Source organism: Molossus molossus, unplaced genomic scaffold (genome assembly GCF_014108415.1).
Source record: "Molossus molossus isolate mMolMol1 unplaced genomic scaffold, mMolMol1.p scaffold_m16_p_4, whole genome shotgun sequence".
Taxonomy (NCBI): domain Eukaryota; kingdom Metazoa; phylum Chordata; class Mammalia; order Chiroptera; family Molossidae; genus Molossus; species Molossus molossus.
The window spans coordinates 50,214,160-50,228,943 of record NW_023425377.1 but is presented as its reverse complement, the minus strand read 5'-3'; the positions used below and the strand labels follow the sequence as shown (position 1 = coordinate 50,228,943).

Sequence of the window (14,784 nt, the reverse complement as noted above, 5' to 3'; positions counted from 1 at the left end):
GATAGCCCTGCACCAGACTAAAGGGCAACTGAGCCATACTGCAGCAGTGTCACCCCAGAGACAGATTGTCATCACCTTCCATCGGGTGTCTTCTTAACCTGAGGGCAGAGGCCCAGGAGTACCTAGCCCCGATTCTCATCAGTAGTTGGCTTATTGTGACCACATACTGACAAGGGTCTTTCCCCTTATGCTTCAGTGAGGACACACATGTCACTCACATAAGTCCTCAGTTTTCCCTGAGAGCTGGAGGTAGCGGAGAGTACTGAGCAGCCCACCCCCTCTGACCACTGTTCTGCTGCATGTTCAGTGCCTGGTCCACATGGCAGTCTTGTCAGGCATCCAACTGTGGGGAACCCTGTTTTCCAAGACTCGCTTTTGACCTTGCTCAGGACTTCCCCAGAAGGGATCTCATCACTTCCCAGAGAAACAGAATCAGACCATCACTCCAAGACTGTTTCTCTGCCCTCCTCCTGGAGCCTCCATCCAGCAGGCAGGGCTGACCTCTCCTTACACGGCTGGTGTGTGCTTACCCTCCACCTTCAAGACTAGGTGGTTTATTGTTTGGGGATAGATTACATGGGGGTGGTAGAACAATAAATAAAAATGACTAATATAAAAGTGAGGATGGTAATTACCTCTTGGGCATATGGATGAAATTCATTTTTCTAGTTCTTATCCAGACAGAAATATTTTGTCTAGTTTGTAAAAAGTTTCCTAACCTCAGGAGTCGTATTGGCAGTGGTTTTGGTCAGGAAGACAGAAACTAGGGCAGGAATTTCCAGCAGGACTTACATCCTGATTAATTTGTAAGGAGAGCAGGAGAATAGAGGTTAGAGAGGGCCACCACAACCCCTTGTTCCCTGCCAGCTCTCCAGAATTGGGATTTTGGAGGAGTTTCATGAAACCTCTGCTGGTGTTCCTCGCTGCCTGTAGCACTGAGTGGTGGGTGAGTTTGGTAGAGCATCACCATAGTGGGACCTCCTGTCTGCTGAAGCCATGCTTCCATCTGCCTCTGCCAGAGGAAAAACAAATAATTTGATTTTTCAATGAATAATATGATTTCTAAACTATCTTCCAAATCTCCTCTTAGTGCCTCTTGGTGGTGGAATTTAATCTGGAAATTTGGTTCCCAGGTTTTCAGTCCCTGTGATACAGAGGAGTGCATAGAAGAAATGGGAAAGTTACACAGCGGTTCACAGGTAATCCAAAACAAAGGTCTGATGAGGTATGAAGATACCATGCAAACCCCTGGGACAGCACTTTCACAGAGAGTCTAAATTCTGACTCCACAAACTTTCAGAACTCTCTCTGGCTTTCTACTTTCCTGCCTGATGGTATTAATAGAATCAGTGAGTAGAATAGGGTCATGGTGTGGGGAGTACAAATTTGAGAGTTTCACACCTGTCTGCTGCCTTCAGGCTCTGGGCAACCATCTCAAGCAGCATCACATGACTCAACTCCCTCCAACAGCTGGTCCGTGGACCCTCAGTAGAGAGTCCCAAATCTTCCACATTTTGTTCTATCCTGTAACAGTCCTCATTTTCTACTAGAAGCATGTAGGTCACAGGTGTGGGTGCCAGCAAATGGGGCTGCTCCCACCAGATACTGCTGAGTCCTGTTTTGAGGAGCCCTCAAAATCCAAGAACACAGAAAGAATGAGATTAACAGAAATGCAGAAGCACAAAACAAAAAATTATACTGTCTTTATTGTCTTAAAATTGCATAGTTCTTTGTGCACACTTAAATAGAGGACAAGGAAACCCACTTGAAACTACTCTCTTGCATGGCACATGTCAAACTTCTTTACTACGGGCAGGAACAGGGACCAAAATGCTGCCTGAGCTTTAAAAAAACACATGATCAGATGAAACAGAAGTTGGAGAGTTAGAGGAATTTAGTCAAGAGGTAACCATGGAAGGAAACTGAGATTCTGACAGGATTTATAGGAAGCAAGGGAAGATAGGGGAAGAGCTCTCCTGAAGTTGGGACTGGGTTCAGGAGCAGCTGAGAGAGGAAGAGGAAGGAGAAAGGAGTCGAGAGGCAGTGCCTTATGCTCATATCCGAGATGAATGTCCCCTGAAAGGAGACTGGGTACACTGGGTAGCCAAGGGCACAGTCTGGGCATGACCCCAGCTATAGAAAGCCACATGCTAGAAAAATAACTTAAAAGCTATACAATTGTCATTATAAATATTTTGTCTTTTAAAACTAACTAGTGTTGTTTAAAAAAAGTTCACAGTTACTCGGAGAGAGCTGTATATTGCACAGCAGTGGAAACGTATGCTCTGACCCCTGTGTGTAAACAATGAGTCCCTTCTCCTCTAGTGACTTCATGACACAGAAACATATCTGCTGTAAGCAAAGCACTTGGGTACAAGGCACGTGCAAGTTGTCAAGCTCTACTGGGATCTAGGAGATGAGAATGGCATCACTGGGACAGCTCTTGAACCAGATTAAGCGTGGTGATGGTCTCCTCACATTCTTCTCATTCCACAGTTACAGACTTGGCCAGATTTCTGGGGAAGTCAACCTAAAATGATAGAAAGTAACTGCTCAGGATTCCTCAGAGCTCATCCACATGCTGTATTGTAAAACCTATTATCAGAGTACTTGAAAAAGAGATGGTGTTCCTGGTCACCTCCAACCATGAGCTCCCTTGAGACCTGCATCATGGAAGCGTTTTCTTATTCCAGAAACTTCAACTAACTGTATTGTTTATTTCATTCAATAAACATTTTACTGTGCACCTGATATGTTTCAAGCAGTAGCACTGTTAAAACGACATTATTCATGCTATTAAAGACAGCTCAAATTGTACTGTTAAATATTCACTTTTCTTGAAAGGATATGCACTAAACCCATGAGACTTGCTAGTGTAGGTTGGAGGTTAAGAAGGAAATGTGACTGGGGATGGCTGATAAAGTGGCTTCAACTTTATTTGCAGTGTCTTATTTCATTTATAATAATGTTTTTCTACTAAAGAAATATAACAAAATGTTAGCATATGTCACTTTTGGACATCATGCACACCGTCAGTAGTTATATATATATTTTTGTGTTATGTATTTCTTAAAGCTTTTCAAGGTATATAATAATAAACGTCTATTTTTTTGCACAATGAATTGTGTGTTCTTATACATTCCCTGGCAAGATAATAAACTGGTTCTTTTTTTGGAAGATAAGTTAACAGTAAGAGTCTCAAAATGTTAACTCATATGCTAGACTGAGGACAAATCTTAAATGTGGGATGAAGATGTATGTATAAAGATGTTTACTTTGGTGTTATTTATGCAGATGTTCTGAAAATTAGAAACAGTTTAAATAATAGAGAATTGGCTAAGTAATTGTCAAAATCCATGTTATAAGATTGTGGTGAAATAGTGTGCAGTGATTAAATGTTGCTTGCAACAAATTCAAGATGTGAGAAAATACTCATATATATCAAAAAGGAAGGTGTAAAATTTCACTCTTGATATAATCTTGAAAAATGTTTTAAAAAACTCATGCACAAGGAAAAGACTAGAATAAGATAGTGAATTTGCTTATTAACATTGCCTCTTAGTGATGAGCTTATGGTTTAATGATATGGTCTTTATTCATCTTGTAGTTTCCAAGCTGTTTTCAGGGGGTATAAGTTATTTTTAAAAGTTATTTTAAATGAATATATTTATCCTATGAATATTTACACCTGATAAAGACTAACTGGAACTTTAAGAAAATGTATCAGTTGGGAGGGTCTGTAGGAGAGCTAGGGCTTATGGAAATTCTTGCACTCTTAGGTAATCATGAAAACCCTACACACAAGAACCCTACAGGGAGAACTCTTTGTTTATAATAAAGCTCTATGATTCTAACTTCCCTTCCCCTTAATTTTCATTTTTCCTTATATAAATACCCATCCATCTTGGCATACAGGCTAGAGAGTGCACGTGGCTTGCCATGTCTGCATGCACTTGGTTGCAACACTTTTTCCCCCAAATTCTCTTTGGTGATGAAATATCTGGTTGATATTATTTTTTAGTCAACACACCAAATAAGTATTTTTTTAAAAAAAGGGAGTTCTGGGGTTACATTCTGCTCTTCTCTGGGTTAGGCAGTTTCCAGACGTACATCATATCCTCGGAGAACAGCCAGGTGGAAGGAAAGGAGCTGCAAGGGGATCACGCTGAGGATGCCCTGCAGGCAGTCCACTGTGTGTGGCAGCTCAATCATTTTATATGCAAACTTGGAGCTCTCAGTGTCATCCTTGGAGCACAGTATAATTGGGCGACCCTAAAGTAGAAAAAGGTGATCACAAAATGCAGATTGTCTTTGAAAGAAGCATCCCTCACACACAGCAGAGTTTCTGAGATCAACATTATTGCAATGTAGACAGTAATCTTTTGTTTTTGCTGGAATTATGGATGAGGTACTGTGTATGATTCATGTAAAGGACAAAGTGTTTTTTATGCTTTTTAGTGAGTTTTTTCCCCTTTCCTGGCAGGGTGATCATCCTCCTGCTTCAGTCATTCAGCACCCACATCTGAGTGGCTTCAGTGTGCCTTGCAAAGGGCAGGGCACATCCACTCCTTGCTCCATTGGGGCTCACAGTTGTGGGAAACAAACAGACAAGAAAACCAGTAAGTAACAATAAACTTCAAGAAAGTGCCACAAAGGCAATAAAATAGGATAGTGTGATTGGGGATGATTGGTGAAATCTGGGATGGCCTCTCTAAAAAGGGGACATTGGATTGAGACCTGGATAATGAGAGGCCAACTCTCTGAAGATGTGTGGGAAGAACATGTGGGGCAAAGGGAACAGCCAATGCCAAGGCTCAGAGGCAGAAAGAATCTGGTATGAGTGGGAAACAGAAGGGGCTAGGTTATAAAGGCTTGTGGTCATTGCACTTTGTTGGAAGCCACTGGAAGGTTTTAGGCAACGAAGTGTAGTGATTGTGTTCTATAACTTATCTCTGACCAATATGCTGAGCCAGGAGTGGCAGCACCTGGCTCAAGTGTCTTGTTGGATTTTACCTCCTTGTAAAATCCAACAAGGCATCTTTCATGGGTCTTCCTAGGATGAATGTATGGGAACTCCACCCTCCCACCTCCGGACAGCTGTAATATAATAGACTTTGGCTGATTTTTGTCCCTGGTTCCTGGGAAGGGTGCCTCTAAACTCTTGGGCTTCCCTGAGTGATAGAAGTGTCTTTGTTTTCTATGGAGGGGCCTTTGGACCACACCTGAGTTTATGCTAATGAGGTGACTCATAGTGGGGCCCAAGGATAGTTTCAGGATGGGGAATGACCATACCAGGAAGACAGACAATGTAGTTAGAGAGTTGGGGCTTGGAGCCATGTGATATCAACCTAACTTCCTCACCTCCAGAGACGGAAGATGTGCTGGAAATTGAGTTATATTACGTAGCAATGATGCAAGCTATCATGTCTACATAATGAAACCCCAATAAAAACTCTGGACCCTGGAACTCAGGCAGGCTCCCTGGCTGGTGATGCGCACTGCTGTGCAGAGAGAGTGACACATCCTGAGAACAGAAGCTTCATGTTTTGGGGCCCTTGCCCTGTGAATCTCTTCTTTTGGCTGGCCCTGATTTGTATCCTTCAGAATAAAAGTGTAATAGTCATATAGTGTTTTCCTGGGTTTTATGAGTTGTTCTAGGGAATTACTGAACCTGAGGGGCTATGAGGAAATCCAGAAGTGTGGATAATCTGAGAACCTCTGAACTTGCAGCTGGTATCTGAAGTGAAGGCAGTCTAATGGAGAACGGTGCCTTTCACCTGTGAAATAAGGCCTAACTCCAGGTGGGTAGTGTCAGGATTGCCCTCAGGGCTCCCCAGCAGGAGTACCTCCTCTGACCTCCTTGCCTGGGATCCAGGACAGCTCTGGCCACTCTGGGTCACTGGATCTCACTAAGGAGCTGTTGTGGGCATGATCAAAAGCTGACCAAACTCTTTCTGAGTGTGTGCAACCACTCATGATGGGACTGAGGAGAGAGTTTGTGTCACACCTGCTGGCAGACAGTGCTCGAGGGGGGCATGTATGGAAGAGGGGAGGAGAAAGGTGGCCCCAGCCCAGCTGAGAACCCTCACCTGTCGGGCTGTGATCTGCTGCAGGGCATTCTGGCATTTGGCAAAACAAGGGTCCTTCATGATGACCATGATGATGGGCATCTGTTTGTCAATCAGCGCCAGGGGCCCATGCTTCAGTTCACCAGCCAGGATACCTTCCGAGTGCATGTAGGTTATCTCTTTAATTTTCTGGGAAAACATGAGGTGGAATCAGTGTCACATTGGGTGGACAAGGGGCTGAAGCACATCAACCAGAGGGGAGGATCAGCTGGAAGGCAAGGAGTTGAGGGCCACAAGGTAGACAGATGCACAGAGCAGTCAACAGCATGGAGAGCAACTGGCAAGGCCAAGGCCAAGAGAGATGGCTGGCTGCTGTCCAGGGCATACATATACAAAGCCCAGCATGCAGCCTGTGTCCCCAGACCAGCCCCTGGGCACAGTCACCCCCCTTGGATGGACAAGTCAGAATCAATCTAGCTTTCTTTTTTCTTTTTTATCCTCACCAGAGGACAATTCTTCCATTTTTTGTTCAGACAGAGTGGGAGGAAGAGAGATAGAGAGAGAAACATTGACGTGAAAGGGACACATCGAGTGGCTGCCACCCGCACGACCCCAACTGGGGCCGGAGACAAAGTGCAACAGAGGTACATGCCCTTAGCGGAACTAAATCCGGGCCTCTCTGGACTGCAGGGCGACGCTCTAACCACTGCTCAGGGCCAGGGCCAATCTAGCTTTCTTCAGGCCCCATGGCTTTCTGCAGTTAGAGTTTAAAATGACAAAATTGTATTCTGTCTACATATGCCTCTATTCTATTATCTGACTAATAATTTTCCTAATTCTAGACCATTAAAAAACTGCAAAGGGTTGCTCCAACTTACCTATCAAACAAAATCACACACAGTGGGCTGTTACTAGAATTTTCCTTGTGTTTAGGAAGATCCATTCTATTCAGTTACCACTAAACCCCTGTCATTGGTCTGGTAAGAGGATGAAGAATACATTTCTCACCTCCCCTGGAACTGTTTATTTGGGTCAAGGGAAACAATGTTAGAAGCATGGCTCCACCCTGAATGCTGCAGACATCTGGAGTACCGGCCCCCAACTGATCATAAAGGGGTCATTAACTTGGGCCAGCAGCAGCGTAAAAGCTCCTTTTTCACCCCAAAGACTAAGCTGGAGACGGAGTTGAATATGCATCTTTCACCAACACACTCAGGCACTATAGCTGACCCCCAAACCCAGGTGGCAGAGGCATGGAGGGAAGATTTGAAAGCACACCCCATCCAGGCCTTACTATACTGTGATCTGCTGCAGGGAATTCTGGCATTTGGCAAAACAAGGGTCCTTCATGATGACCATGATGATGGGCATGAGAAGCAGCATGGCCTCACTGCCTTTGGCAAGGGTCAGAACCTCCACTGGAAGGGTGTGGAAGGTGGAGGACACTGCTCCTTATGGCTTGCACTCCTCACACCCCATTATTCTCTGAATGTTTCTTGTGAATCTACTGGGAATAGCATTGTCTTTAAAATGGGGGAAAAGGTAGTAGGAAAGGAGCAGCCACTTGCTCCCCCAGAGAGAAGAGGGGAACCAGCTGGGTCATGGATGATGCCCTTGTTTTGGTACCAAATGCTACCTTACCTGTAACAGTCTCCTGTTTACTTTGGTTGAGCATAAACTGCAAGCAGATAGTGATTAAAGGGCAAGTACTAGACCCAAGCCCTTGGGCAACAATGTCCACCCTCTCGACAGCCCTGTGTCCATGTCTTGCACCTCACCCCTGTCCCATCAGCTCTCTCTTGCACTAGCCAGGTTGGATCTTTACTGCTATAGGAGGCAAAACAGCCAGTCACTGGTTTAAACAGTGCAGAGTATGTGAAGCTCATTCCTGCAAGATCTCCAGCTTTTCTTTAAAGTTTGAAGGGTAACAGGGAACTCTGCAGGGGCCCCACCCCATAATTCTGGTATGCCCAAATACTCCTGGCTGCTTGTAGTAGTGGGGAAAAAAAACAAAGTCTACTGGACCTGAGTTCAAATCTCAGGCCAATCAGTTCTACTATGTAATTTTGAGTAAAATGACTTATTTAGAGGCCTCCTGGGTAACATGTGGACAATAATTGTTAGTCTCTCAGATGCTAGTGAGGTATAAATGGGCTAGTCTAGATGGAGCCTGGAACAGACTGACACCTCTAGGGTTCACCCAAGGGTGGCCTACCCCTTTATCCTGGGAGAATGAAGATTGGGAGCTCCTATCTCTATGTCCCCAGGGCTAGAACACCTGGTAGTGTGCTGGTGCTCAATGCAGCCTCACCTGGTGGACAACGGACCCTCAAGCACTCCCCTACCCTAGCCCAGTGCCCTGTCTCCCATGCCTGCTCTCATCCAACTGGTGGTGTAGGGGTTGAACAAAGTGTGCTCACCAGGGCTCCTTCCAGGCACGTGGCGTAGTTATAGCCCCGCCCCATGACCAGGAGAGACCTCTGCGTGTAGAGCTCCAAAGCGAGGTCATGGATCTTCTGGTCCAGCGACAACACTTCCTTGATCAGCTCTAAGTCATGCACACAGCAGAGGGAGAGAGCCAGTTACACCGATTTTAAAACAAGATTCACAAACATATTATAGAATATAATACAAGGTTTACAAACTCATTAATTAGTACACTTGGTTTTCTTGCATTAATTTAAAAGTTTTTAAATTTAGAATATGGTAAATAACTTGGTTTACCAGCCAGGATTTTGCTGGGATGGTGATTCATACTTGTGTTCATACTTTTCTGAGCATGTAAGATAAGCAAGGAAGTGTTTCTTCTAACTCTATTTTATAGGTAAGGCAACTGAGCCTTAGAGAGGCTAAATCCCATGCTGGACAGTTACAGAGCTGACATTCCAAATCAGCGCCCCTTGTCTGGGTCCCATGCCACATCTCAAGACAAAGCCAGTGTAAGTTGAATCAATGCTTCTCAAACTTTTTCGTCTCAAAACTCCTGTAAACTCTTAAAAATTATTGCAAATTCCTAAGAGCCTTTGTTTTTGTTGGGCTAACTTACTTCATTTTTGAGAAAATGCCTGCCACATACCCAAGTCAGCTTGCTACTCAATCACTTTTCTTTAAAATGACGCTCATGCTTATATCTATCAATATTTACTAGATTTTAAATTGGTAAAATTAAAGATATTTATTCATTTATATACATATAACAAAAAACCATTATATATATATATGTTAAAATCAATGAGAAGAGGGGCATTGTTTTGTGCAAATCTTAATGTCTGACTTTGAAATTAAAACAAAAACAAAAACTGATTCTCACCCTGGCCAGTGTGCTCAGTGGTTAGAGTGTCAGCCTGAGCACCAAAGGGTCACAGGTTCAATTCCTGGTCAAGGGCATGTACCTGGGTTACAAGTTGATCCCTGGCCCCAGTCTGGGTGCATATGGAAGGCACCCAATCAATGTGTCTCTCTCACATTGATGTTTCTCTCTGCCTCTGCCTCTCTCTCTCTCTCCTCCTCATCCCTCCCTCCTTTCCATTCTCTCTAAAAATCAATGGAAATAAATATCCTCAGGTGAGGATTAACAAACAAACAAAAAATGACAGAAAAGCCAGATTCTCATATCTGCTTCCTCATTCAATCTGTTGTGATAAGATCTTTTGGTTAAAATATAGAAAGAAAATGTGATCTCAGAAATTTATAGTTGGACAAGGGAGGAATATTTAAATAGCTTTTCTGAATCATTGTGCATGTTCTTCTTTGGTACTATACTGAACTCAAGAAGCAACAATTTCTTAAAAAAGGTAGTTGCAAATGTGGAATCTGAAATCATATCACTAAATTTTTCCTCCCTCGTTACATTAAAACATGTTCTTTCAACTTGCATTTATTTAAATGGATCTTGTACTCATGCATAGTTTTGTAACATCATGAATTGGCCATTTGGAAAACTAATGGTTCACTGAGTTATGCAAATTGACACATTTCATTAAACTTTTTTTTTTTTTTTTTTTCAATTGCATTTGTGCCTGGCCAGTATGGCTCAGTGGTTGAGCATTGACCCATGCACCCAGAGGTTGCCAGTTCAATTCCCAGTCAGGGCACATGCCCAGGTTGTGGACCAAATCCCCAGTGCAGGCTATATAGGAGGCAGCCAATAGATGTTTTCTCTCATCGATGTTTCTGTCTCTCTCTCTGTCTCCCTTCCTCTCTCTCTAAAATCAATAAAGAAAAAAAATTGTTTAATAAAAAAATGAGAATCTCATTTATTTAAATCACCATGATCTCATCAGATATGTCTTTAAGTGCTGGGAATATGGTCAAGCTATCAGTTTTCCAAAATGTTAAGTTTCACTTGAAAGCTGGAAGTTTATCATTGGTAACATAGTCAGTTGTTTTTCTCAAAGTGTTGGGCTAACTTAGTCCATTTTTGAGAAAATGCCTGCCACATACCCAAGTCAGCCTGCTACTCAATCATTTTTCTTTAAAACAACCCTCATGCTTCAAGGTCCAGCAGAAGTACTTCATACACGTGTCCCATTTGGTCAATAGACTATTAAAAAGTATTGCAATTTAATAAGGCTTATGCATTTTACTGTTTCATCAAGGGCATTCATATGTGAAGCTGGGTGCAAGGTGGTTGAAGAGTGTGGTGCATCTGCTGTGAAGTGTGATAAGGTGCCAGTGGTGGTCACGATTGCCTTTGCAAAAATGTCCACATGGCAAAAAAAAAAAAAAGAAGCAAATATGTTTTATTTATTATAAATAATGTATTACTATTAATATAGTTTTGCCTACAAAGGCCTTGCAGACCACTAGGACCTGTGGACCACATCTTAAGAACTGCAGACTTAGCCCTGGCTGGTTTGGCTCAGTGGTTAGAGAGTCGGCCCGTGGACTAAAGGGTCTTGGGTTTGATTCCCAGCCAAGGGTACATACCTGGGTTGAGCAGGTTCGATCCCTGGCCCCAGTCAGGGTTGTACAGGAGGCAACCAATCATTGTGTCTCTCTCACATCAATGTTTCTCTCTCTCTCTCCTTCCCTCCCTTCCACTCTATCTAAAAAATTAACAAAAATATCCTCAGGTAGGATTAACAAAAAATAAATTAAGTGAATAAATAAATAAATGTGTTTAAAAAAACTGCAGACTTAGACATCCGGATAGAGTCCTATTTTTTCAGGTTTATTACCTGTTCAAAGTTTCTTGCCAATAAATTTCCTGCATATTGTCTTGACCAGATTCAGATCCCTAGGCTTTGTATGGTTAGATGGTGGTTTTCTCTCATTGCCTCCTCTGGGATTGGCCCTGGCTTCTGGGGAGAATCCAGAGCTGCCCCATCTCTTAAAGGGACTGCCCATCCTTGTGTCATCCATGGGGTGAGGTCTTTACATTTCATATTTTGAAGGCTGCACAAAAGTAACTCTAAGAGGTCTCTCTCCTTCCCTGGAGTGTAAGTGAGTTGAAGGAAAGGAGCTGATGCTTATCCTGGCAGTACCAGGATGGCCTCAGGGCAAAGCAGCTAGTCCACAATACTTGTGAGTATAGTGAATGAATGAATGAATGAGTGATTGAAACCATGTTCTGCCCAAAGAGCTTGTGATTTTGTGCAACAGACATTATACCTAATCAGCAGCAAAAGATGGAACTTAGAAAAAGAGGAGTTTGGTAAGACTGTGAAGGAGATGTCTGGGACATTTGCTCTTTCTGAGGTATTTCCTGAGTACCTACTATATGCCTGCTCTGACCAGACACTTGGCATCCAGCAGTTACTGTGACAAGATTGTGTGTTTACTGAGCTGACGTGTTAGTTTGGGGAGACAAACTGGTAACAGGTGAACAGGTAATTTTGGATCACAGCATGTGTTATAAAGAAAAGAAACTGGCTGGCCAGCGTGGCTCAGTTGGTTGAGCATCATCCTGTGCACCAAACGGTTGCTGGTTCGATTCCTGGTCAGGGTACATACCTGGGTTGCGGGTTCAATCCCTGGTCAGGGTGCATCCAGGAGGCAACCAATCAATGTTTCTCTCTCACATAATGTTTCTCTCTCCCTTCCTCTCTCTATGCCTGTCCTCAGGTGAGGATTAAAAAAAATAAATGAAACTGGTTAACATTTCATGGAGAGCTGGAGCGTGTGTGTGTGTGTGTGTGTGTGTGTGTGTGTGTGTGTGTGTGTAACCTCAGGGTGGCCAGGGAGGGTACCAGAGGTGACATTCAAACTGACTTGTGATGAGAAGCCATCAGCTGTTTGAAGAGGTTGAGGAAGAGGGTTTCTAAAGGAAAGAGATAGTGCAAAGGCTTTGGGGTAGAAAGGGCTCCGGGGGAGTCACATGACCTGGGAAATGGACTGCCCGAGGAGAAATCGAAACCACCAATCAAATACCTCCCCTCTTTGTTATGCAGAATCAAGTACCTCCTGTCTTTGTTCCTAAACCTCTCTATAAAACTTTCCTGGGTGGCCATAACAGTGCAACTTCCCTGGCCCCCGCCACGTGGACCAGTGAACCTCACCCAGGAACACTTCAATAAAACTTTCTTGCCTGCTTTTTCAGCTCCGTTTCTCTTTCTTCCTCGGCAAGATAACCTTACATTTGGTGCCGAAACCCGGGAGGAGCCTGAGCCCGCCCGGGCCGCTCTTCTCCCTCCCTCCCGAGGAAGACCAGGGACCCCCAACCTTCCACCTAGTTCGGTGCACGGTGTGGTAAGTCCCCTTGCCTCTGGCGGCTCCTCAGTTCTCTCCACCTCCGGGGCTCCTTGTCCATAATCGCAGCAGTATCAGGGACCTCCTATCTGTTCTGAGTGCATGGGGTTCCACAGAGATGTCCCAGATACCCCCCACTCTATCCATCCATCTGGTGACCAGAGATTGAGTTGCAGGACGCCAATTCTCATCTCTGATCAGAGTAACTGATTGCCCATGGTGGGACTGAGGCTGACCATGGGCAATCAGGAATCTTGACCGGATCCAAAAATAGATCCCTCCCTAAAGAAGAAGAAACTGTTGTTCTTCTCCACTGTGGCCTGGCCACAATACCCACTGGACAACCAGTCCAGATAGCCTCCTAAAGGGACTTTCCATTTTACCATACTCATCGACTTAGGAAACTTTTGCCAAAAAAATGGGAAATGGTCAGAAATCCTATATATTCAGGCTTTTTGGTACTTGCGATCCCATCCTAACCTATATGCCTCCTGTTCCACGGCACAGGTCCTCCTAGCTAAAGACACCCCCTCCAGACCCTCCGCTCCTGACCTCTTCTCGTTTGCCGACTGCTCAGAGGAACTGTCCCCATCTCCCATCTGGCCTGACCCCTCTCCTAACTCTTCTCCACTTTACCCTGACCCATCCACCTCTAACCATCTTCCACCCTCCATCTCAACTCCCACTCTCTCCTCCCCTGTCAGCGCTAACACATGGTCACATCATGACCCACAGGAAGGAGCCAACCTCCTCTGACCTCTCCGTGAAGTAGCCGGAGCAGAGGGACTTGGGTGGATCCATGTCCCCCTTTCTCTCTCTGATCTATCCACTATCAAAAAGCATTTAGGATTTATTCTACCAATCCCACATCCTTTATCAAAGAGTTCAGATATCTCACTCAGGCTTATGATCTTACCTGGCATAATCTCTATGTCATTATGTCCTCTACCCTCACCCCCAATGAACACAATTGGATCCAAACAGTGTGATGAACCCATGCCGACCAGGTACATCTTATAGATGGCCATATGCCCCTCAGGATTCAGGCAGTCCCTGAGGCAGAACCCAATTGGACTTATCAAGCAGGGCAGGACCACAATCACTTATCAAACGAGACCAGATGGTCCAGTGCCTCTTGGCAGGCATGCAGAATGCAGCCCAAAAGGTAGTTAACTATGACAGCCTAAGAGAAGTCACTCAGGAACCTGATGAGAACCCAGCTCTATTTCTAAACTGCCTGACTGAGACTATCATTCTCCACACCCGACTGGACCCTGCCTCAGTAGTGGGGGCCACAGTCTTAGCTACTCATTTTATCTTCTAGTCAGCTCCAGATATTAGAAAGAAACTTAAAAAGGCAGAAGAGGGCCCTCAGACCCCTATCTGAGATTTGTTGAACATGGCATTTAAAGTCTTTAATGCCTGGGAGGACAAGGCTAAGGCCACTCGTCAGGCCCGAATGCAGCAGAAGGTAAACCTCCAAACCCAGGCTCTAGTGACAGCCCTGAGGCCGGCAGCCCAGCACAGGCAGGGTACAGGGGGTGCCCGACCTAAGGGACATAACGTCTCTAGGCCGCCAAAGGGAACCCCACCAGGGGCCTACTTCAAATGTGGCAATGAAGGCCACTGGGCCCATCAAAGCCCATGTCCACGGCCACCTACAAAACCATGCCCAGACTGTAAACAGCCTGGTCACTGGCAGAGTGATTGCCCTTTCCAGGCAACAGGCTCATCCTTGGCACCTCCAAGTGGAGGACAGGCCAGCCAAACAGGCCCATTGCTTGAGCTCCTTGGCCTCATGGATGACTGATGTGGCCCAGACTCGAGGACCCCAATCACCCTTGCTGAGCCCAGGGTAAAGCTGCAGGTAGCGGGTAAGTCTATCTCATTCCTGGTGGACATGGGGGCTACCTTCTCTGTTCTGCCATCTCATGCCTGGCCTCTAGTTCCTTCTCAGGTCTCAGTTAGGGAAATTGATGGGACACCCTCCCTTCCCCTTCGCACACAACCTTTGTCGTGCAGTCTA

At 44.8% G+C, this 14,784-nt stretch overlaps 1 protein-coding gene across 1 annotated transcript in view; it reads right to left on the bottom strand.

Annotated features, from left to right (window-relative positions):
- Window positions 1-1,679: 1,679 nt before the first annotated feature.
- The window catches only part of GFPT2 (glutamine-fructose-6-phosphate transaminase 2), a 59,156-nt gene continuing 46,051 nt past the window's right edge, over window positions 1,680-14,784 (bottom strand). The window contains exons 16-19 of the mRNA XM_036240140.1: window positions 8,489-8,616; window positions 6,090-6,257; window positions 4,111-4,272; window positions 1,680-2,530 (exon numbers count right to left, since the gene is read on the bottom strand). Coding sequence (XP_036096033.1) covers window positions 2,486-2,530; window positions 4,111-4,272; window positions 6,090-6,257; window positions 8,489-8,616 — 503 coding nt within the window. The 3' untranslated portion in view covers window positions 1,680-2,485. The remainder of the gene's footprint in view (window positions 2,531-4,110; window positions 4,273-6,089; window positions 6,258-8,488; window positions 8,617-14,784) is intronic.